Raw genomic sequence first — 24,348 nt, forward strand, 5'->3', positions numbered from 1 at the left:
ACTACAGTGGCGATTTCCTAAATGATCTTCCGAATTTCTATAAAGACGCGCCAAGATTTTTCAGTGAACTCACATCGTAGTCTAAAGTGTCAGCCGTCCTCTCGTCTCAACCCCCCAAACCCCCTCCCCCCAACCCTCTTTTGGGGGGTTGGGACGTGAGGAAGGCTGACATTTCAGATTACTCACATCACTTTATCACTTTATTCCAAAAATTCTTCGCGTGACCAACTGTTGCATAACAACACGGACATTTTAATAGGAGGAAAACCGTTTTTCAGTGGTAATCGAAAGGAGTAAGGGTGATCAGATCTCTCAGTGAAGATGCAAGCTTTCTTTCTTATAGCGACTTCGGAAAGAATAAACTTTAAATAAAACTTACTTTCTACAGTTTAATCAACTGAGTAATTTCTGTAATTCCAAATAATTTGTTATCAAAAGCGAGAACTCAAAATTCTACATCGGAACGAAATTACAAAGCGCTTATAGTCAACAAAACCCACACCTGCCAACAGACCGGCTCTAAACGATGGGAAACCGTTAGTTGTAAAATGTAATGATCAACAGTGGAACAACACCTCAACTCTAAAAAGAAAACATGCAAAGAAAACAGACTAAAGGAGTACCATTTCAAATTTATTCATAGAATTATTATTACTTAAGCCTGGTTCTCATATGATCGTCCCGATCGTCTCTGTCGCTTCTGTCGCTTCAAAAGGTTTGCTTGCTCCAATCACCTCAGACTTTGCAAACGACAGAAGCGACAGAGACGATCGGGGCGATCATATGAGAACCAGCCTTAAAAAGGAACCTCACTGGTTTGGGATAAAAGCTGATGATAATTGTCTTTACTGCGGCTAACAAGACTCGATTGATCACACCTTCCTTGACTGTCCACGCACCAAGCGCTTTGTTAAAACCTGCTTAAATTAGTTTAAGGATGCAGATGAATCACAATCTAATTCAACAACTGAGGAGCTTCTATTTAAAATAACTAACCCCTCTCCCTTTCTACTTAAAAAAAATTAACTACACTCTTATATAAATATCAAGAAATTAAATGAAGAAGCACTAATCCTTCCAGAAATTATCAGTAAAATTTAAAAGTTCAAATATCGACTGGAAAATTTTACAGTCAGTTCTTAATATGACTCAGGTGGTCAGATTTTACGCTACGGCATTTGGTACGGCTGAGAAAAGTATTTACATACTAGCACTTGCCGCAGATATCCTTCATTGAATGAAATTTTACATTGTTGATCCTCGGCGATAGAAACAAGGAAAATGTTCTCAGTGTTGAAAATCCACGAAGCTGGTTGGTTCTCCCACTGTTTTCTATTTGCTACTTTTGCACTTTTTTGGTTTGGGATTTTTTGTTTAAAGAACATTAATTCGAGATTTTGGACTAATAAAACGATCAGACTACTGTCAACAAAAACAACTATTCGCCCTTGAGACAGCTTAATAAAAAAAATCCTGTATTACTATTTTTATCGCTATTTGTTATTAGTTTTTCTTTATTCAGGCACAGCCCTGTAATGGTGCCTTTGGATTGATTGCTCCTCTCTCCGTCTTTGTATGCCTTCTCGTTACATAAAAAGCCCTTGGCCTGTATTTGTACAAAACGTGGAAGACATTTTGTGTTTCAAAAGTTGTGTGTAAAAAATATTTAGGTGCATACAAGAATACCGCATGGTCTATTGACATAATGATATGAAGCACAACAGCTAGAGTGGGAGGAGTCAGCTGCTGTCACTCATGTGAATAAGCTGTCTTGCTAGTCCCTTGTTGGCGACTTCAACCGGTGACTGGTTCATCTGAAAGGGCACAAAACAATTATTGGAATGCTTTATAGTTATGAATATGTAGTTTTGGCAACAAATTTTCCAGTACCTCTACTTTTTTATTCATCACCGGCGGGCAAAGCTACAAGGAAGGTGCTTTTCCCTTTCTTCAGTGATCAAACATATCTTTTAACAGAGGTAACATAAAACGACATCCTTGTGCAGGGTTTTTGCTTCTTTTTAAGGTCGTGTATTATTTTAGCTGGAATAACAACGTTTTGAGTAAGGCTGTGGTTTCGCAAAACTTTAAGGTATTTGCTTGTAAGCCTATTAAGGTCGGGACACACAAGGTGTCAGGTCTCTGCTCCGTGTGTACTGCTTCAAAACAAGTCGCTGCGTCAAAGCGCTTGTTCGTTGCACACACAGCGAATTTTAAGAGTGGGAATGTGACTAGTTTCCAATTCAATATAACAAAAATACCTGACACTCTCTTCATTGATTAATTTATATTTTGTCGCAGCCGTGTACACACGCTGCGGCAACGCTGCATCGCTCATTTTGTCGCAACGACAAAATTCTGTCGCACGAATGCACCATGTCACACGAGGCGACATGTCGCAGCAACTTGTCGCCTAGTGAGTCCCGACCTTTATGAAGGGAAAAGAAGGACCACAAACTGAACTTAATTGAGTTTATGCAAATGATATGCAGTGTTAAAATGCAACGGCTGTCAAAATCTGTTTACAACATAGAGACTGATAATAATAATGACAATAACAATCATAAGGATGCAATGCCACACAACACTAATAATTGACAATTAACTCCAAGGTTGTGAGGTATTACCCTTTGCCTCGAGTGGTCCCCAGTTTCCTTTCAAGGGATAACGCTCAGATTCTCTGGATACCAGAGGTTTTTTTTGCACGTGGCGAATTACTCAATGGCAGTGAAGGCCATCGCCATGAGTGACATGAGCGGCACGACAGACACTGACAACCGCACAAGAAAAACCTCTGGCACCCAGGGTGAATGCTCAGAAAGAAATTACTGGGTTACTTTTTGCCACTCTTAATAATTACCCTAGAGTGAATTTCTGTACTTTCCAGCTTCTATTGTCAGCGCTGTGCGGTGCAAAATTGCATTCGAAATTCTACCACCTTGCCACAAACTACCATGACCTGCTCCCATCTGGCCTCTTAGCTCAGTTGAGCTACGAGGAGCATCAGTGATCTAATTATAATTCAAATCCCAGATCAAGGTCAAAGAATTTTTCTTTTTACTGTCCCCCAATATCTAGGTACAATGCTAAAAAGGAAATTACTGGGTTACTTTACAGCATTTTACATTACCCTAGGTAACGTTACATAATTCTCTACTTTCTAGCTTCAAGAAAGAAAAGGTTTGGCAGACAAAGATAAACCTCTATTTTTTTAAGGCACAGGATTAAATGACTGCTATGTGACTGTCCTCACCTTATTTTGTATGTACAGGTTAGCCCCATTTTCAACCAATATGACAGCTATTTCTGCTCTTCCCTCCTCACAGGCCATGTGGCTAAAGAAAAGCAATATACAAGGATTTCATGTTATCTTGCATTGTTGATATCAAATACAATGTACTGTTTGCACATGTGTGATTCAATATGTTTTAAGGTATAATTTCAACAACAAAAAACAAGTGAGGAACTACATGTAACTTACACTTATCCATTACGGGCAAAATGAATTTGAGCCAACTCACAAAACAAGATAATTTTCTTATATCTTTTTGCGATTCCTTTTAAAAGTTCCAACCATGGTCCTCGTCACTTGTATATGGTAGTACCCCCCCCCCTCTCCAAACCCCACCATGCAACATTTCAACACATAAGGTTAACCACGGGAGGTCAGAAGAGTACCTTAGTTTAACATCTCTAATGGCCTGGTAACAACACAAATGAAAAAAAAAAAAAACTCAGAGACTCAAAGGAAGCTGATCATCTGAAAGAATGATCAGCTTCCTTTGCATTCTATCCTTTGAGTCTCTGAGTTTTTTTTTAATTCGACATTGCTGATCCTAGCAGTATGCAGGACACGTGTCACTTATCAACCTGGTAAAATGGCCGAGCTCACAACGAGTCTCTCGTAGCTCAGTTGGTTAGAGCGCCCAACCGGTATCTGGGAGGCCATGGGTTTGAACCTGTCGGGGACTCAGAATTTTTCTTTGTCCCATGCTCGAGTCATGTTGAACACTTCGCCTTCATTATTTATTATCGAGCTGAAAATTTACCATCTTTATTATTTACTACAAAACTTGATGAATTCGACATTGCTGATCCTAGCAGTATGCAGGACGCGTGTCACTTATCAACCTAGTAAAATGGCCCAGCTCACAACCAGTCTCTCGTAGCTCAGTTGGTTAGAGCGCCCAACCGGTATCTGGGAGGCCATGGGTTCGATTCCCGTCGGGGACTCAGAATTTTTCTTTGTCCCATGCTCGAGTCATGTTGAACACTTCGCCTTCATTATTTATTACCAAGCTGAAAATTTACCATCTTTATTATTTACTATGTTTTATGTTTCATGTTTATTTGCTATATTTTACTTTTAGTTAGACATTTAAACACCAGTAGCGTTCCTCCTTGGGTGTATCTAACGCTTTTAAGTACAACTGTAACACAAAAACAGACGTTCAACTACAAAGCAGACCTCTGAGGGAACATTATCTGTTAGTCGGAATAATAATGAGGATCGAAATGCACCAATCACAGCGAACCAAAATGCATAAACGTCGCGATCAACATCTCAAGGCGATTTTATCGTGAGACAAAGGATAAAAAACACCAGGATGAACAATATTCACATCTTTAATGACAAATTTGTGCGTTTGTAACAAAAAAAATTTTTTTCTTGCAAATGCTGTAACATGATACCTATTAAATGTAGTTGTTTTAAAACCATTTATTTCATGAATTAAAAAACAAAAAAACCTCTTTTGAAAGCTGATTTAAAACGTAGCACAACTAGGATATTAATTTTGTTTCCTGATCAATAGGTTAACATGCGAAGTCTAATGTAATTAATTTGTGGTTTTAACTTGGAACCATGGAATCTACAGGAATCCTCATAACTCATGCGACGCATGTGATGTTTGTGAGAGTTTCAGTATATAAGGTAGACTAATCTGCACATGCATTAAGTGCAAACTAAGTACCGGTACTTTGTTCCAGATAGAGCAATACCACGAGGAGAGTAACCTCTGTCATCTTCATATGAAGATATCAGGAAATGCCTCTAAGTCCTATCCCCACGTCCGCGTTGTAGGAGGTGGAAATAAGCAAAGTAAGGGATTGCCAGGCAGGGCGAAGTAGGGCGGGGAGTTTCACTCTCCTGGCCGCTACGGTAGCCATGAATGCCTGCTTGGACCTACCCCGAAACGTGCTGGCCAACAAGGACCCTGGTGAGGCTGACTGGGCTAATCACCCGCCAGTGGATTGAGCGATTACAGAAACGGAAACAATGTTTGCAACAGCTAGCTAGGCTGATTCTAGAAGAGGCCTCTTCAGAGAGCTGCACGACGCAATCTGATGAAATCCCGGCTGACAACTCTTTTGACGATGAAGACCAGGACTAGGATTGGGACATGGAATACATGTCAGCACCCGGTATGAGGCAGGAAGGGCCACTTAAGTGGCAAACGAGATACGCCAATATAACATCGCGGTGCTTGCTATCTGTAAAAGCAGGTGGAATGGAGCAGGTTAGGTTACGCTAGCGACTGGAGAGCAGCTGGTTTACTCTTTACAACATGCACACACGGAAGGAGTGGCGTTTATGTTAAGCAAGTCAGCAGCAAAGGCCTTGACTGAATGGAATCCAGTGTCACCAAGGATTATCACAGCAAGATTTAACTCCAAAGGCAGAAAGGTCACCATCATAAACTGTTATGCCCCAACTAACACCGCAGCAGATGACCAGAAAGAAGAATTTTATAGTAGTGTCCAAGGTGTTTTAGATCACATACCAAGATGAGACATCAAAATTCTTTTGGGCGACGTCAACGCCAAGATAGGTCCTGACAACCCCGACAAGGAGAGGGTCATGGGTTGCCACGGGTTGCATGAGTGAAAATGGAGAATGGTTTACCGTTTTTTGTGCTCTTAATGACCTAGTCATTGGTGGAAGCATTTTTCCCCACAGAGCCATTTATAAAGCCACATGGATATCTCCCGATGGACGAATGGCAAATCAGATCTAGAGACCATACGCGTTTGTTGGACGCGAGAGTGAAGAGAGGGGCCTCTGACCACCATCTTCTACTGGGGACCTTTAAGGTGAAACTTAAAGCATACCACGACTCTTTAGCTAGACCTCACAGTAAAGAACAAGTTCTCCGCCCTTGAATTTGTGGATGACGATCTCAACAATCACTGGGCAAGGCCGAAAAAGACGTGGCAAGACTCATGCGATGAAGTCCTAGGTAGAAGGGCAAGTAATCGAAAGGAATGGCTGTCCAAGGAAACTTGGTCTCTGATCTTGTAGAGGAAAGGTGTTAAGGAGGAGATTAATGGATGCAAAGAGCAGGCCAGACAAAGGGACTGAACATCATGGTATTGGAAATTAAACAAGGAGGTAATGCTCTTGCGACTGAAGCTGAGACTGCAGCAGGGCAGCGTAACATGAAGAGGTTATACAAAATAACTAGAACGATGTCAGGAAAGAAAAGTAAACAGACAAGGCCAGTTAAGAACAAGGAAGGCAGGACCATCTCCACAGAGCCAGAGCAAAGGACGAGATGGGCAGAACATTTCCATGACATCTTAAATAGACCACCTCCTCCTGTTACGCCAGGCTTTATTGAAACAAAATGGACCCCTTCTAACTGTCAGCATCCATCCACCATCTAAAGCAGAGATTGTTAGAGCTCTGAAACAAGGAAGAATGGGAAGGCAGCAGGACCAGACAAGAAGCACTCAGAATCAATCCTAACAGCGCAGCAGAAATGTTACATCCACTTTTCCTTACGATCTGCGAAGCAGAGAAAGTTCCAACAGAATGGAAACATGGTTATCCAGATGGTGAAGCTGCCCAAAAAGGGAGATTTTTGACTCTACAACAACTGGCTAGAATTATGCTTCTCTCCATCCCAAGCAAGGTATTCTGCCGCATTATCCTTGAAAGGCTTAAAGACGCCCTGGACAAACAACTGCGATGTAACCAGGCAGGGTTTAGGAAAGATAAATCCTGCACTGATCACATTGCCACTCTAATGATAATCATCGAACAATCCAACGAATGGCAGACTCCATTACACATGAATTTCATCAAGACAGTGTTGATAGGAACATCATCTGGCAACTCATGCACCATGGAATTCCATCAAAGTTCATCAAGCTGATACAGGACCTATACGAGAAGCTGACAGAATCTTTCAAAATGAGCACCTGTAGGAGTTCGTCAACGCTGTTTGCTGTTTCCGATGATCTTCATCATGGTTGTCGATTGGATTATGAGAGAGGTGGTAAGGGTAAGACAGGAATCCAATGGACACTAACAACTCAACTCTATGATTTGGATTATGCAGACGATATATGCCTTCTTTCTCAAAAACTACAACATATGCAAGCCAAAACCAACAACCTGACACAGATTGCAGAGACAACCGGTGTCCTAGCCGTTTTTGTCCCCCCTGGATTTTGTCCCCCCGGTCAAAATCCGCCAGCGGATAATGACCCCCCGGTCAAAATCCGCTAGCAGATATGGACCCCCGGGAGTCAATATTTGCTAGCAGATTTTGTCCCCCCTTCGCGAATTTTGACCCAACGTCAAAAGTGATCATACTTCGCTATCGTACTCCTGGAGTCGTAAACGAATAAAAGAAAAGATGATTAGATGTTAATACGACTATTAATTTTCATGAACATTGAAAAGACGAAATAGACGAGGTAAGTCTCGGTGTTTACCAAACACAACATGCATGCGCATTAGAAAATCTGTTATTCTCAACACGGCCCGAAGCAATGTTTTCCAATCGAAAATCAAGTGTCATTTTTGTTGATCCTAGGCTAAAGTGCAGAACCAAATTTACAATTGCTTTTTTTGTTAGTTTGTTGTATACGTCTAAAATTATAATAAACAATGTTCGGATGACAAGTCCCAGTGTCAAGTTAGTTTATTAAAATAAATGTTCGGTTGAGTGAATTTACAAAAACCTGAAAAGATACAGGACAATAAGATTACTGGACTCTAATTGCATTGGGAAATTCTTTTTGTTTTTACTTTAGACAATAGATTTCTTCTAAATAGCTTCCGACATTAAAATAGTTTTTCGCTTGCTGATAAAACAAAGAGCAGTTTTCTCGACTTTTACTCTAGACAATAGATTTCTTCTAAATAGCTTCCAACATTAAACAGTTTTTCGCTTGCCGATAAAACAAAGAGCAGTTTTCTCAACTTTTGCAGCATAAGAAGTGTTTTTTTGTAGCATAAGCTTTGTTAAAAGTTGTAAACTTGAAATAAAAAGATTTTCACAAAAAGCGCAAACGCGAGTTTTATCCCTTCTTTGAATTAGTTGTGAAACTAGAGTAAATACGTGTTCACGGTATGATAATTATTCTTATACCGAAAGTATAAAAACACATTTACTGTTGTGTGTTTAATATTCTCTCGTTGTTAGACAAGATTAACGTTTTCGATTCATTGCTAACAGGAACCGTAGTTAGACGCTGTCTTTAGTCAGGTCTTTTGTTTACGACAAGCTTTGCAATGAATTATAGTAAATTTCTGAAATAACTTAGAGACGCAGCATAGAACGAAAAATTGCATCGCTATTATAAGAAGTTACTTTATTTACTATAATAAATATGGCAGAATTATAACAAGTTTTGTGTTGTCATTCGAGGGAACGTTGAAAAAAAGTTTGCAAATGGAAAGTTTACTAAGTAAGAGGGAAACAAAGCTTAAATAACAATTGTTGAGGGGGGGACAAATTCGGCGAAGGGGGTCAATATTGGCTAGCGGATATTGTCCAGGGGGGTCAATATCCGCTAGCGGATTTGGTCTGGGGGGACAAAATCGGCGGGGGGACAAAATCCGCTGTGACACCGGCCTCAGGGTGAGCAAAGAGAAAACCAAAATGATGCGAACCAAAAGAGAGCAGTGGGACAAAATTAAGTTGAATGGTGAGGATCTGGAAGATTTCGAAAGTTTCACTTATCTAGGCAGTATCTGAGAAGGAACTGAGGAGGATGTGAAGTGCAGAATTGAAAAGCGAGACTGGCGTTCAACATGCTCAGACCAGTCTGGAATGCCTCCTCGATTTCAACCAAAACCAAGTTGCGCATCTTCACCACTAATGTAAAAGCTACGCTTCTTTATGGCTCAGAGACCTGGAAAGTGACACAAGCTCTTTCAAATAAGCTACAAAGCTTTGTCAACAAGTGCCTCAGAAAGATCCTCAAGATTCACTGGCCAGAAAAGATCAGTAACAAAAAACTTTGGAGCAGGACAGAACAAGAGCACATACCAACTGAGATATAGCAAGAAGGAAATGGGCTTGGATCGGCCACACACTAAGAAAACCAGGCACTGACACCACCAAGCAGGCCTTAAAGTGGAATCTGCAGGGTAGAAGAAAGGTTGGAAGACCTGCTAAGACCTGGAGAAGATCAACTGAGGAGGAGTAAAGCTAACATCAGCTGGAACGCAGCAGAGAAGGCGGCAGCAAATAGAGTTTGGTGACAAAGCATAGTTGACACCCTTTGCTCCACCAGGAGCCTAAAGGAATAAGTCAGTCTGAAATCTAAGTATACATGGGGGTCCTCTGCTGAGGGTAATTCCATTACACATTTTCACAGTTACTATAAATATCATCATGGTTTGCTCAATACACCTTAAAAGTAAGCCAAAAAGCACACATTATATGTACACTAACTAAGAACCATATATCCTATGATACATGTACATGTATACTGTCTAGCTAGGCCATATGTGTACAACTGAAACAATAAGGAACTTACAGAGCAGTGTTGCCTTCAGCATCCTGTAAATCACAGTCTGCATTTTTCTTTAAAAGCAACTTGACCATCTTTGTATGACCCCTGAATAATGTCAACCAAACCAGTCTACTTAGTCAATGAGGACTTTATCAAGGGGACAAAATACATGTTAATACTGAGTTAATTCAAATAGTGGTATAGTATAGTGATTATGTCGGGGAATTTTTCCTAGAGGATTAGTAAAAAGCTGTAGAAAATTCAACAAAACGTGTTAACTGACCTAGATGCAGCACGATGCAATGGGGTACCACCACTTGTTTTGTCCGGTGTATTAACATGTGCTCCATTTTGAAGGAGCAACTCTGCAATCTGACAAGATATATAACCCTCAAGTAACTGTTATAATTATGAAACAAACATTTCATATTTTATGATGAAATGGTTAAATGAATGGCAGAGTTTGCACTATTGAGTAACCAATGCATGCAAAAGGTTGCTATTAGCACGGAAGAAGCACAAATTAAGTCACTAGAGCTGATAGCTAAGAGTCACTTTAACTTTTTGAGTGCTCTGCAAACCTCCCATTAAGTGCATTCATAACTCAACAGTGCATAGGTGTGGCGTCTACTATTTGCTTTATAGCATATCTTTAACTTAAGGTGGTTTACTACTAACAGTGTCTCTGAGATCTGCACATGCAGAGGTTACTCTCTGAATTTTAAAGTAACATGCACTACACAATCCCCAACAGAAACCTAAAAAGATAACAAACTTCTGGATAGGTATCAGACAGTGTCTACAGTTAACAATGTTTTAGTGTTGCAGAGGGATGTATTCTTTTCAATTTTACCAATAGAAAATTAACCCTTTACCCCCTAAAGCAAATGGCCTTTTTTCGTAACTGAAAAAGTATAAACCAGATATCTATGTTTGAGACACCATTTGAAAGGTGTTGATCAGTAAATTGCATAAAATACTTAAGCAAATTAAAAGAATGTTATAGCTTTAAAATAAATGAGATAAAATGTTGAAAAGAAAAATATTCAAAAAGTTGTTTATCTCCGTAAATTTTAGGTTTACCCCTAAACTATATCATATTGTGCAGCTCTCAGTGTAGTCCAGTTAATTTCAGTTATGTTGCATACCACAAATGTATCAGGCAAAAAAGTTTCAAAAGTCATAGGGGTGATCAATCAAGTCACAAATAGGGGGGAGGTACAATTTTATGCTTTCAAAATGCAGATCTTTCCAAGGAAATTTTTGTACCAAAATTTCAATCAATCAGACAAATATTGACCAAGTTATGACGTTATGTGCCATTTGGCACTCTTTGGGGTTAAAGGGTTAAAGAAAGTTAAAAAAGCAGCAACAACCCATAAGTGCAAAAAGTAAACACTAAATTATCCAATCAGCATGTACACTTAACTTAATTATGCTAACAATGCAGTTAACAAGTTACAGTACCTCGTATCTGTTCCTAGATGCTGCATAATGCAAAGATGTTTGGCCCCCTTCATTTGTGCTATTAACATCAGCTCCAAAGTCAATTAGCATGGAGACAATCACATCTCTTCCAGCAGATGATGCAATCATCAGTGGAGTCCACTGTGACTATTTGATTATAATTAGCAATTATTGGATGAGGCTGAGTATGATATGAAGAATAATGCAGATCGAGGAGGGTGTTATCACCGTCAGCCTTCGGCTTCGGCGGATAACACCCTCCTCGATCTGCATTATTCTTCATGTCATATAAAAAAGCCGAATTCAATAATTGAAGAGCGGCGGGAATAAACGGCCCCTGGACTTTCTGACTAAATCGAACATTATCGAAACAGCTCCAAATTGCGCATGCAGGTTTGTTTACGTGTGCTTAACAATGTCCTGTCTTTCATTTCACTGGTCTTTGTTTTGAAAAATTACACATGCAAAAAGACAAGGTTTTTGCTCGCGCGGCTTCTTTTGTCTTTTCTTTTACAAACGATAAACAAAGGAAACCTTTTGTTTCTCAAAACGATGAAGTCAGCTAAAGTTTTGGGATTACAGGCCTAGCCCTAACCCCTTAGCTTAACCCTAGTGAAAAAAGCTTAACCCTAAACCCCAAGTGTTAGGGTTAGGGTCTGACGCTAGGGTTTCATTTCAAATTTAGGGTTAAAAAGCTAAACCCAAGTTTAAGGGTTAGGGTTAGCGTTAGCGTTTCAAAACTCGCGTTGACGAAGTTCCCGGCAAGAAACCTCTTGTTTTAGGCCTTCTATGCGACCAGGCTCAAAACTACCTTGTTTGCAACGTTTTTTCCGAAGCGCTAAACAGCGCTGTTGTACAAAACAAAGGCAGAAACATCACTCAGTTCTTCGAGCAATGCTGTAAACTTACAGGTATTCATACTTAATGATGTCCTTCAACCACCTGGCAGCCGCACTCGAGCTAAAACTATAAACTTTTCCGTTTTACTTTCACAGGCGCCATTTCGCTCAATTCAAACTCTTTCGCCTCTAACATGTGACCTCACGTCACAATGCAGTATCCAGTCCTACTCTACTCAAATCAACAAAAAACATGCGCAGCGAGTCGAAGACATGCTTGTTAAATGGTTTCTCGCCTTCCGTAGACGCTTAGAAAATCCTATAGGGAAAGATGTACATGCGATGCGTTGGAAAACTCAGACTGCTAGCTGACTGGGAGAACGTAAGCCTGCAAAATGCCTTTTTTTTTGCATACATAATTTCTGAAAAATGAAGAAAAGATCAGCCGAATACAACACAGGACAGTGTTTAGCACACGTAAACAAACCTGCATGCGCAATTTGGAGCTGTTTCGATAATGTTCGATTTAGTCAGAAAGTCCAGGGGCCGTTTATTCCCGCCGCTCTTCAATTGTTTTATTATTCATTCAAAATATTTCCAGAGCTCCAAATGCACAAAATGAATTTAATAGGGTTTTGACAGTAGGCAAAGTACACAAATACACTTGTAACAACGTTCGCTTTTAAATTTGATTTAAACTTCAAAAACTTGGTTACCTTCATTAAATTTCTTGTCCTTTTTAGTGTCGATATTTAGAACTTGCTTGAAGTGTCTATTGAAGCTAAATCTGATGACACAAAGCGATGTTTTCGAGTACAGGTTTCCATATCGTTCTTGCTTACTTTGACGTAAAATTTTCGTAAAATCGCTCCAAGTCCTCCGCTGTGGCTGGATCAGGGATCTTTTCCTCTTGAAGATATGCTTTCAAAAACGATCAACTTTCCTTTGTTGCTTTTTCCGTGTTTTGACTTTCCTTGTCTTCTAAAACTTTAAAATTTTACCTCTTCGTAATGCTCAAATCTAGCGGCCATTTTTGGGCTTTCAACCTGCTCGGCAGCAAAGCCGTTCAGTCGCGTGACGTCAGCGGTTCTTGGGAACGAGGTTGCGATCTGTTAATCATACTTGAGAACGAGGTTGCGATCCATTAATTTTTGATATTGGATGATTGACGTCATCCAATAATTGGTTGTATACTGTCTAGCTAGGCCATATGTGTACAACTGAAACAAGCCAGTTAGCTGGAATTAACCGGGGATCGAAAGCCAGTCAGAAACAGAGAAATATTTTGAATGAATAATAATAAAATTTATTGTTCAGCTCTATAGAGATCTTCAAGACATGTAACAAGCAGCTGACATGCAAGTAATTGCAAACAGCATATTTCCCAGTCGTCAGTTGGCCATGATGGCACATTCAGTTCAGTCACATGTAGAGTTAGTGAAACAATTCAGTGCTCACAAGTATTCACAACAAGACCATTTTACAAATCACAATGCAGGGTATTGACATTTTACAAGACCACTACGCATTGTTTATCCTGGAAGTATCAGGGGCGGATCCAGGATTTTTCAAAGGGGGGTGACTGTTTACCAATATTTTTTTCGGGGGGGGGGGGGTTGGGCTTTTAGGCAGTTTTTTGAAAGTAGGAGTGCAAATGAGTTTGGATGGGAGGCGCATATTTATTGGAGCTGAAGGCTCCATCCGCCTAGGGGGGTCTGGGGGCATGCCCCCTCAGAAAATTTTGAAAAGTTGAAGCCTCTTAGACGTGATTTCCGCGATTCTGAGCAGCTTTATACAGCTGTCAATTAAGTTATTAAACCACTGTTTTTCCTTGATAATTTGGCAAAATATTCTTTCTTCAACTTACCTTGAGTTATATTTCGGACTCTAGCTCTTATGAAATGAACAGTGATTGAAATTTAAAGTTGACAGGCCACGAACTTACAGGAAAGAACAGATATGCGTTTTTTGCTCACTCACATGCGTGAAAATAAAGTGGCCTGGGGACAACTTTGGCGACTTTGCTTGTTTGTGAAATCGCTTCAATGCGAAAAAACGGTACGAACACTCGCTAAAAAAGATGTAAATGGAGAAGAAAATCATTCCAGCAAGGCTAAAACAACTCTCGAAAGTTAAGAGGAATCTAATTTTTTCAAATTATACACACGTCATGTTTTGTTACATTAAGCCAGAAGTTCGTAAAACAGGCTGTCGAAAATCTCCTATTTTGGAAAAATGGCCTTTCTTAACTTTGAACGGCCGCCTGACTATGAAAGGTAGATGTACATTGTCCTTATTTTCTATTTTAATATGTTTATTTTCATTTTTCTGGTGGATCAAGGGGGGTGGCTAGCCACCCAATCCACCCCCCCTGGGTCCGCCCCTGAGTATATGCAGGACATGTGTCACACCAAGTGTCTCTCCATAGTATGAAGACCATGGGTTCAAATGCTCTATCTTTTTTTGTCCCAAACTCATGACCAATGCACATTATTTTAATCTTTAGCAAGGGTTTCCTGAAAAACCAGGGTCGAGGATCGGGGATTGAGTTAAATGTTTTTTCAATAATTTTTTATTACAAAAAATTACTACAAAGTGCCTAGTGCACAAGACATTTCCCTTTCTGCTACTGCATCATGCAATATCAGATTCCAAGAAAACCTTAGTGCCCTCGCAACACAGGAATAAACCAGGCCAGAGCTTATCCCAGTTTCTGTGGCATGAAGTAACTAGGAGTATTTAAATTACTCCCCTTGGATGGGATGCTAGTCCATTGCAGGGTTACCCCCCTCCCCAGGGGGGTACCCATTTAATATACACCTGGGTGGAGAGAGGTAGTATGAGAGTGAAGTGTCTTGCCCAAGAACACAACACAACGACCCCAGCTACATGTAGGGTACGTAGCCTGCAGAGCAGGCGTATTTAGTGAGCATATTCAAATGCATTTTGATCGGGCGCCATCTTGGATTCTTACTCGGGAGAGGATTGGGGATAGACCTCTCTCTGCCCTCATCCAACATGGTGGCGAATCTACTTGATCGCGAACTAGTACTACGCGCGCCCACAGAAAACGCCTGCACTGCAGGCTACAGCTAGGGCTCAACCTATATAGACCGCTCGATCCACAGTCCAGACACGCAAACCATTAGGCCACCGCCCTTTGCAAGTAGCAGAGCTCTATATATGCAAAACAGTAAGTTTTCAAGGACAGCTTTTTGGAACATTTTTTGATTACCGGTAACATGAAAAACCAGTCATGCTTACTTTTGTATCCTTCAAATGTTGACATGCACCTTTTTTGAGTTTGCTGAAGTTTGGAAGTGATTCTGGATACAAATAGCTACGTATACCTGCTGAGGTTGTGAGGTGGACTTTAATTCCTGGATTTACTAAAAATTAAAATGATTTTATTCGTAGATATCAAAACAATTTGATCCCCCCCCCAAGAAAAACAAAACAAAACAAAATGACACAAAACTTTATAACTGGTGTAATTTTTACATTGCACTTAAGGGAACAGCAATAAGTATAGGCTCTGTATAAGGCAAAAACTTAAACACAAAGGTCAACTTACATCATCTTTTTCATCAACTGGTACTCCAAGATCAAGCAAAAATTTCACAACTTCATTATGTCCGCCAGAAGCTGCCCAGTGCAGTGGCATCCGCTCATTCTATAACACACCAACAGATCAGGGCAATTATTTAATATTTTTATTTAACTAAAAACCTAAGAGTATTGTACACCCCCTCCCCCTCTCTCTCAAGCCATTTCTCAGTCAGCCCTTGGCCAGTGGTTTGTCAGGTTGGAACATGTGGCAAGAAGAACACAACTCAGTGCCCCAGCCAGGGCTCGAACCCAGATAGCTTGATCCAGAGTCCACCACATTGACCACTAGGCCTAGCCTGCAGTGCAGGCGTTTTCCGTGGGCGCGCGTAGTATTAGTTCGCGATCGAGTAGATTCGCCGCCATGTCACTCCTACTACCCTAGGACACGTATCTCCTATCCCCAATTGATCCTCTCCCGAGTAAGAATCCAAGATGGCGCCCGATCAAAATGCATTCGAATGCGCTCACTAAATACGCCTGCTCTGCAGGCTACACTAGGCCATGATCATGCTACCAAAAGTCAATTTAATAATTAACAAATAAAAAAGCCTTGGCCGTGCTTTGTTCTGTTATAAAGCACGCAACGAAGTGATGAGAGCACGAAAGAAGTGTAGGGTGAAACACAAGCCACAGGCGAGTGTTTCTCTCTACTTCTTGAGTGCTATCGTCACTTCCTTGAGTGCTTTATAACAGAACAAAGCACGGCCAATGATTTTTTATTTGTTTTATAATTAAGTTTTACTTAAAACTTTAGAGAAATTGGATTAAAACAAGATTTAATCTCAGGATGCGCACGTGGAATGGCGTGATGGATCGTACGAATTTTTGAAATAAAAGCACGTATAGCACTACTTGAGGTCTTATCATTAATTGTTTGATAGAGCTGAACCACTCAAACCTTAAAAATTCTCCTCGGTTTGCTAAAACAACGAGATTTGAAATGATCCACGCGCACGCAAACGGAAAAAGATGGCGAGAGCACTCGTAAGCAGCGTGCTGTATACTCTCATAAAGCACGCTGTTTAAACCAATCAGAACGCTCGTTAGATTGTCACTTTATTATAATATGGTATAAAAAAGAAATTCATTTCACCCCAAAAAAATTTGGAAAATTAAAAAAGCTTGAAACCAAGTTCTTAAAGTTGAACTGCTATAATTTTAATTGAAAAACACGGCTATTATTTGCATTTTGGGAAGCCATCATTAAAGTTTTAAAAAATGCACGTGGTTGGGTGATTTAAGGCCAGCATTAATTAACATTCAGTGGGTAATTCCCTAACACAATGCATGTGTCCCTTGTTTAACACATTCTTGTAGAGTTTGCAATTTTCAATATGTTTCCAAAATAAAACTTGAAATGCACAAAATTAAATAAGTCATTTCTCACTACAAAAAAGAGCAGAATATCAACCCTCCAAGTTTATTTTCTTTCCAAGTGGCCAATTGGCCAGCAGCTGCCAAAGTTTTGTTGCCAGTGAAAAATTTAGTCGCTCACGCTTTCAATCCTTCTTCTCAATTTTAGTTGCCAGGCTGGCGACTTCATTTCCAATTTTGTCGTCAGCTCCAAAATTTAAGTCGCTATGGCGACTAAAATGGTCTTAACTTGGAGGGTTGAATATCCATAAATTACATATTAATGCCTCCTGGTCAAACATAATTTTTATTCACACAAGCAACATAATAACAAAAATATAGTCAATGACAGCACATTTTGACATCAATTGCATGAATGGCGTGATGGTACGATTTTATAAAAAAATTTCATGTCAAAAGAAGTTTCTGATCTACAAGTGAATACTTGGTATTTGCTCCAAGACAAATTGAATAGACGTGATGCTAGATCATGCTTGCTTTTGCCGAGGAGGAACCGTTTAGTCTGTCGGACGAACTGTTCGATCGATTATTTGGGCTGAAATGCCTCTCTTATGCGCTCTAATGCACTGTCAAACCTGTTAAATTTTATACGACACGAAAAAAATTCTTGTTCTGTTTTGGTGAAATGTTCAGTGATATCAAGTGGCGTGTTGAACTTTACACCTTGAACAAACAAGAACAATGCAAATGGCACACTGTGGCGTGTTACCCTTAACGGTGCAGCTCCCAAAAGAATTTCATCAGAAACAATACCGTAAAAACCCGCAGATAAGCCGCACCTTTTTGGCAAAAATCTTCGCTCAAAATCGAGGGTGCGGCTTATCTGCGGGAACATTTGGAAAAGGTGCCGACAATTTTAGTGAATTGACACTTTTATGGAAAAGTATGCAAATAATTATTAAATATAACATAAAATTACAAGGGAAATTGGTCATTGCTTTTGCAAGTTTGACAGCCCCTATAAACTGTTTGCAGTGTCGACAATGGCCTATATTTTCAACAGAATAAAATACTGATTAATACACCACATGTGTGAAAATACAACGAGTATTCGCATGGTAGATGCAGATCATGGCCTCCTGTTTCTTCCCTGTTAAACACTTTGATGGCAAATTAGCAGTACTGATTACGAAACTCTCTTAATGCAACAAGTTTATCTCCAACGGATGGCTCCCAAGTCCCATTTTATCGATAGGATAGCAACAAAACACGAACGCCTCCATCTTGTTCTGCTTGTTCGTTCTCGCCCCAGTCCCATTTTTGCTTTTGATCAAATGCCTGGCTACTAAGCTACCTGTCAACAAATACCATAAAAAGATCAATTATACCATAACCGAGAGAATTCTCGCGCGCTGATGGGTCCAAAGTTATGGTCGATGAGAGTATAGACCATGAAAGTGATGACAGATCACGCCACGCACACGCACGGGCTAGAATTGTACAAGTTTGGCCTCCATGAATGAAAGCAAATTTCATCGTGTTTTTGTTTGAATCAAATACGCATTTGTTTTCGGAATTCAGGATTGGAATTTTACTTAGGTGATCTGTCGAAAGAAAATTGCCCAGGCTTTTGAATTTTTGGTCTAACTGAGAAGAACGGTGCTAGCGAACCAGCAACGGACTCAGCAAACTGTCGATGTTCAGTGAACGAGCGCTAACAAGATCTTCAGAAAGAAAAATAGTCTGGCTCGCTTCAAGCGATAGGCACACACTCAACGAGAGAGTAAAAGGTAATTAAAATTGTTATTCTTTGAATTCTTGTTCATCTTCTTTTGTATCATTGTCGTTTTTTTGGTCGGACCGGAATGTTTATGTCCCACCGGCAAAGTTTTTTCATGGTCAGGCATTGCTTTTGATCAGTACTTGTTTGAGTTTGTTATGGTATAAAACAAATCAACCACATTTTTCCATGGCCTACACTCTTATAGACCATAGAAATGACGCCATAAAATGTCCAAACCTTTGCAGTGAAACCACTCGCCTATGGCTCGTGATTCCACTTGAGTTTTGAACATTTTCTGACGTCATTTCTATGGTCTATAAGAGTGTAGACCATGGAAAAATGTGGTTGATTTGTAAAACATATGTCAAAGTTGACGTTCGTTATATTAAAGAGCTGAAATTGTGGGTATAAGAATGAAATATTTAAGTTTCAATGTTTAATGAGTTTATGTTTGATCGATGAAGAAGACTCCTGAAGACTTGACTTTGGTTTTTCTTTGATTTACTTTCAAAAAACTTTTTTTTCCAAAATTTCAGTTGCCAAATTCAGGGTGCGGCTTATCTGCGGAAAAAGTATGTGCTGTTAGAATTGACTAAAATGCGCACTCCGCATCGCAGCGATACAAATAAATTCAAATTTTGCGCTCTTACACACAGCAGCCAATGAAATGAGCGGAATTTTATTCAATTAGGTAAGAGTTTGTTCGTATTACGAGTCAAGTTCGAGCTCGAGTCAAGTTTGAGTCACGAGTCAAGTTCGAGTCAATTTTTTATTTATTTATTTATTTATTGGTCTTTTGGTTTTAAATTGCTGTGTTACATGCAAAATGTTGTACCACAATTGCAGGAACAGCAAGATTTGGCTCTCAATGCTGATTGCGAGAGCTGATTCCTTCATCGGTTCGCAGCTGCTTTTTAAAGAAGAAAACATTCCTTGGCATCCAGTGAATTTGATCGTTACAGTTTCCTACTTGTATTATTTACTCACAACTGAGGCAAAGGTCCACTTCAAGGACACAAACATTATATTTAAAAAACACTTAACAAGAGAACTTGAACATTGCCTGCGTAAGCGAACGGACAAGCAGCGGCCGAAATTAGTAACACCAATCGTGAGGTGACGTCTAAAATATGACAAAAATGGGTAAAGGTCATGCTTTTTTCAAAGCTTGCTTGATTCCAGCTATAAAATTTAAAGGCATTTTTCGAAGATGTCTAGACAGTTGTTGATTCTTTCACTCTTTCAGTACAAAAAGGAGTCAAGACAAAACAAGTTCACTGAAAAAATTATTTTCCCCCAGTTCGGGGACTCCAGGACACACCGACAGTAATGCAAGTGCTCCATTTCTCTCAAGTAACGCAAGATTTATGGTAAATTCGGAGCTGCCCGAAAAAAATTAATCTGAATCAAATAAAAAAAATTGAAACAAAAATTATATGAATTCCAACTGTGCATCAATATATCACTGATTGAAAACGAGTCGGTCGCCGCTTCTCGAAATAGAATGCGATGTTAATTTTGCATAAGAAGAAAAAAAATTCTTGTCGCCCAAGAAAGGCCGCTAAGAAGCCACTGGCAAAAGCATATAGAATTAAACAAAAGCGATGAAATTCATTCCGGAAAAGTTTTATAAACATAGAATTGAATGACAGAGCAAGGAATACTGGTAGTTTAAAGCTTTATATCGTTTTAAAATACAAATAGGTCTTCGCGATCGTGTCTGGATCTGAAAACTTTATCGTGTGAAAATTCTAACTGCTAGCGCTGATGAGGTCTTAATTTACCTCTGCGACATTTTTAACATTAATAGTTCTAGTCAAAACATCTTGTTAAAAAAGAAAAGGTGAGAAAAAACATTTGACTCGAACTTGACTCGTGACTCGAACTTGACTCGGGCTCGAACTTGACTCGTGCTACGAACAAACTCATTAGGTAATTAACACTTTTGGTTCCAACGGAAGATTTTGCATTTCCCCTGCTGATTTCTGCCTACTTCTTACACGAAACATTACTTAAAAGCAAAATAAAGAAGTCGCTCGTTTAGAAATTCTACGGAGTAGATTTTCCTGTAAGTCGTTGTGAGTAAACTTTAACTGTTTGGCAGCGTTTTGAGGTAATTAAAAACCGTGGCATTTTAAAAATAATCGCATTTTATTAAAACAAAGGCTTCTGAAAATCACTCACAGCTTAAACTGCGTTTGATCGCCACAAAATTTATGACTTTAATATATAATTTAAGGATTATTCTTTCAGATTCTCAAAAATCTAAGCAATCGCTTCACATTTTCCCATTTTAATGCACTTAAAAAAAGGGAACTGTCAGCCTCATAAATACCCGCCAGCCACCTTACAGTAGAAACTCTAAAGAATTGCAGCAGAAACTTACTTTTAAGACCTTTACATGTAAAAAGCAACATATGCACAATTGTTTTCTATCAACGAATACAAAAACAATGCAAGAACCAATCAGATTTCCAATGAACACAAATTTAAAAAGCATAGTATTACACTTCTTAATCACGATTTACCTATAGTGTTGGCAATATTAAGCTCTCAAATTAAAAAATTAGAACAAAACGGTTTTGGGGACAAAGGAAACATCTACACTCGCTAGCCAAGGTTATCAACAAATGTCATATTCTATATCGAAAAATTCATATTATCCTCCCAGTTCTTGTTGTTGTTGATTGTTGCTATTGTTGTTTGTATAGGTAATAGCATGGTTTCTAGGGGTATTTGGGATAAATACCACATGTGATATTTCAAAAATCACCAAAACACCACAAGTCAGGAAGTAGGGAGTGATATTTGGGGGGCTTGAAATATCATGAGCAGGTATTTATTCCAAATAGACCCAAATATTCTGTAGAAACCATGCTATTTCTTGTTTATACTACAAGGCAAAGAAATTTCGAATTTCACTTTTTTAATGAACTGGGCAATTAAGGTGATTCCACTGAAATAGAAGGAGTATTAAAAATTTTCTGAAACTTGGTCCAGGTTACAATTATGTTATGAGCATTAAAAAAATGAAATAAAAAATGGGGGTCACCGCGCTAGTTTTTGTGTAAAATGGATGGGCATTTTAGTAAATATACGACCCGCGAGATATATATTAGGAACCCTAGTAATCCAAATGGGGATCGCTATTGTTTCAAGAAAAAAATCATTCTGCATAAAAGAACTAGTCTAGTTCAACAAAAAGGACATTTATCTTATATTAAAAACTATTCTTGTTGTACAGGAATTAAGATAATGAAAGAAATTTAAGATTTTGCTCCGTGCGCACGTTAACGGCACTACTTAAAAACGTGTTTTTTACGGCATTAAAATTAAAATATCTCAATGTAGAATTTTAAACTTTTTTTAAATCGCGATATATTGTAGACAACAGTTTGACATTTAAATTAATGCATTCAAAAATGAGGGTCACCGTGCTCGTTCAAGAGAAAACAACCATTTATTTCCCTACCGAGCTTAGCCTGAAGGGAATCTCGTAGTGTTCTGCGTGCGCGCGCGCTCGTGCGCGCGCTAAATGACGCGAAAACTTATGCGCAGAAAGGATGCGCAATGCAATACCGTGGAATCACCTTAATTGCCTATGTTCAGGTATTCTAGATAGAGAAAGAAATATCATCAACCCAGACAACATTCGCCATGGCTGCACTTGGTGAGTTAACTGGGTTACTTCCAAATAATCAATTAAAGTTAACTGGGTTATCAAAACTGTCTGATGCGGCCGCGTATTTGAAGAGTTAACCGACCCTTAACCAAGTTAGTGGTTCTCATAGAAATTAATCAACTTAGAACAATGGATTTTTTAACCCGGTTAGGTTAATTCTAAACTACCTTTCTGGGAAGTTTTAGCCAGGTTAGCAGTTTCTTATGAGATTCAACTATTGTTCTACACGTCAATCACCACCGTGTGAGATGAGATTTCGTTTTCTGTCACACGCAAACATGGCGTCTGGACACAATTCATGGCTTAATTCTATAATTTCCCTCATTACTAGAGAACTCGAGAGCCAGGGCAACAAATATTTGGCTCAGTCAGGGCTGTCGTGGTATCCTCAGCAAGTTTCGCTTGCAGCTTCGCCAAAACAGGCAAGAGTGCACGGTTCATTCACGCCTGTATTTAAAACACAACATTCCTCTCAATCATCAGAGGGCGGCGAAAGTTCAACCTGTTCAACCTTTTCCTCCTGAAAGCCAGAAGAGAACGCCCTGGACAATTGTAGAGGAAGGAAATGAAATAAATCTCAAAAGCAAAAGAAGAATCGGGCATATGATAACTAACATGATCAAGCTGGCCAGCCATTTCACTTGTTACGAGTAGCTAATCATGACAACACTTCAGTCTTGTCTGATCTTAATGCGGCCTCTAAAAAAGTTTAACCGAGTTAGTTATCGTAACCATACTTTAAACGAGTTAAGTTTTGCGGAAATTTTTAACCAGGTTTCTAAAAATTAACCCAGTCAACTCTCTAAGTGCGGCCGCAGCCATTAAGTGGCTAGGAATATTTCTACTCCCCCCTAAATGGGATGCTAGTCCATCGTAGGGTACCCCCCAAGCATATGTCGCCAGTTCCCATCAGGCTTTTAGCCAGGTGGGAGTCCAGGAGTCCTATGGAGGGCCACTTTTCAGAGAAAATTAATATGAATAACTGTATACAGAGGTGTTTTTAGCAAATTTGGAAATTTATCTTTAGATACCTTTGCACTGATAACTGCAGAGAAACAGCTTGCATGCTCCTCAGGCCCTCCTATGGGGACAAAGTCAAGCCTTATAAAAATTTTGGACTCCCACTTTTTAAATCCTGGCTAAAAGCCTGGTTCCCATTTATACACCTGGGTGGAGAGAGGCACTATGAGAGTAAAGTGTCTTGCCCAAGAACACAACGCAGTGACCCTGGCCGGACCGCTCGATCCGGAGTCCGGCACACTTACCATTAGGCCACCGCGCTAAAGCGATTCCTGGACGATAATTCTTTCTAAACTTGTCGACTTTTCTCCTCTCCATTACAATACGGGCAAATCTTAAAAATATTGATAGCTAATGAAGAAAACATGATTGTATGGCGCCAAAACGTTGTCAATTTTGCATCCTGACCGCAAAAAGTGACACGTAAACAGATCCCCCCTTTCAACAACTAAAAATTTCCAGACATCCTCCACTTTCTCATCAGTCCCACCAACCCCCAACAAGTGTTTTGTGAAAGCTCCGGACCTGAAACTTGTACTGTGGGATTTTTTACTAAAAAAGGCCAATACAGTAAAAGAAAGTGTGACAGACTATCGAATTAACTTCACCGTTGGAGCCATGCGCACCGATCGGTCGATCAAGAGTAGGTCAAACAACCAAAACAAACCCTTTTATTATAAGACAGATGGTGTGAAATCTTACCTCATCTAGCTTAGTTGCCAAACTTGGTTTCAAGCCTATTTTGTTCTTCAATTCGGTAAGTTTTCCCTCATAAGCCAAAGCACAGACTTCTACACGAGACATTTTATTTATCTCTGGGTAATCTAGCTCCCAGTCCTTCCAGTGCACTTGTTCTCTAACCTACCACAGGAATCCCACAG

The 24,348-nt window shown here is 39.6% G+C and overlaps 1 protein-coding gene across 1 annotated transcript; it reads right to left on the bottom strand.

The window, feature by feature from the left end:
* Positions 1-620: 620 nt before the first annotated feature.
* On the bottom strand, positions 621-24,306 carry LOC144666782 (uncharacterized). The gene is made up of 7 exons (XM_078528172.1): positions 24,170-24,306; positions 15,634-15,732; positions 11,221-11,367; positions 10,037-10,125; positions 9,778-9,858; positions 3,254-3,335; positions 621-1,814 (listed from the first exon to the last, which is right to left on the bottom strand). Exons 1-7 carry the CDS (start codon positions 24,269-24,271, stop codon positions 1,740-1,742), a joined length of 675 nt encoding a protein of 224 aa, XP_078384298.1. The 5' UTR covers positions 24,272-24,306; the 3' UTR covers positions 621-1,739.
* Positions 24,307-24,348: the final 42 nt, after the last annotated feature.

The sequence above is a fragment of the Oculina patagonica genome, chromosome 9, assembly GCF_052425735.1.
Source record: "Oculina patagonica isolate OP01 chromosome 9, crgOcupat, whole genome shotgun sequence".
NCBI classification, from domain to species: domain Eukaryota; kingdom Metazoa; phylum Cnidaria; class Anthozoa; order Scleractinia; family Oculinidae; genus Oculina; species Oculina patagonica.

What these genes read in the sequence shown, in the direction of transcription:
- LOC144666782 (XM_078528172.1), bottom strand. Translation starts at nt 24,271, where the DNA reads ATGTCTCGTGTAGAAGTCTGTGCTTTGGCTTATGAGGGAAAACTTACC. An exon ending in CAGTTGATGAAAAAGATGAT is followed by an intron (nt 11,368 to 15,633) that starts GTAAGTTGACCT and finishes ATAATCAAATAG; the next exon opens with TCACAGTGGACTCCACTGAT. An exon ending in CATCTAGGAACAGATACGAG is followed by an intron (nt 10,126 to 11,220) that starts GTACTGTAACTT and finishes ATATCTTGTCAG; the next exon opens with ATTGCAGAGTTGCTCCTTCA.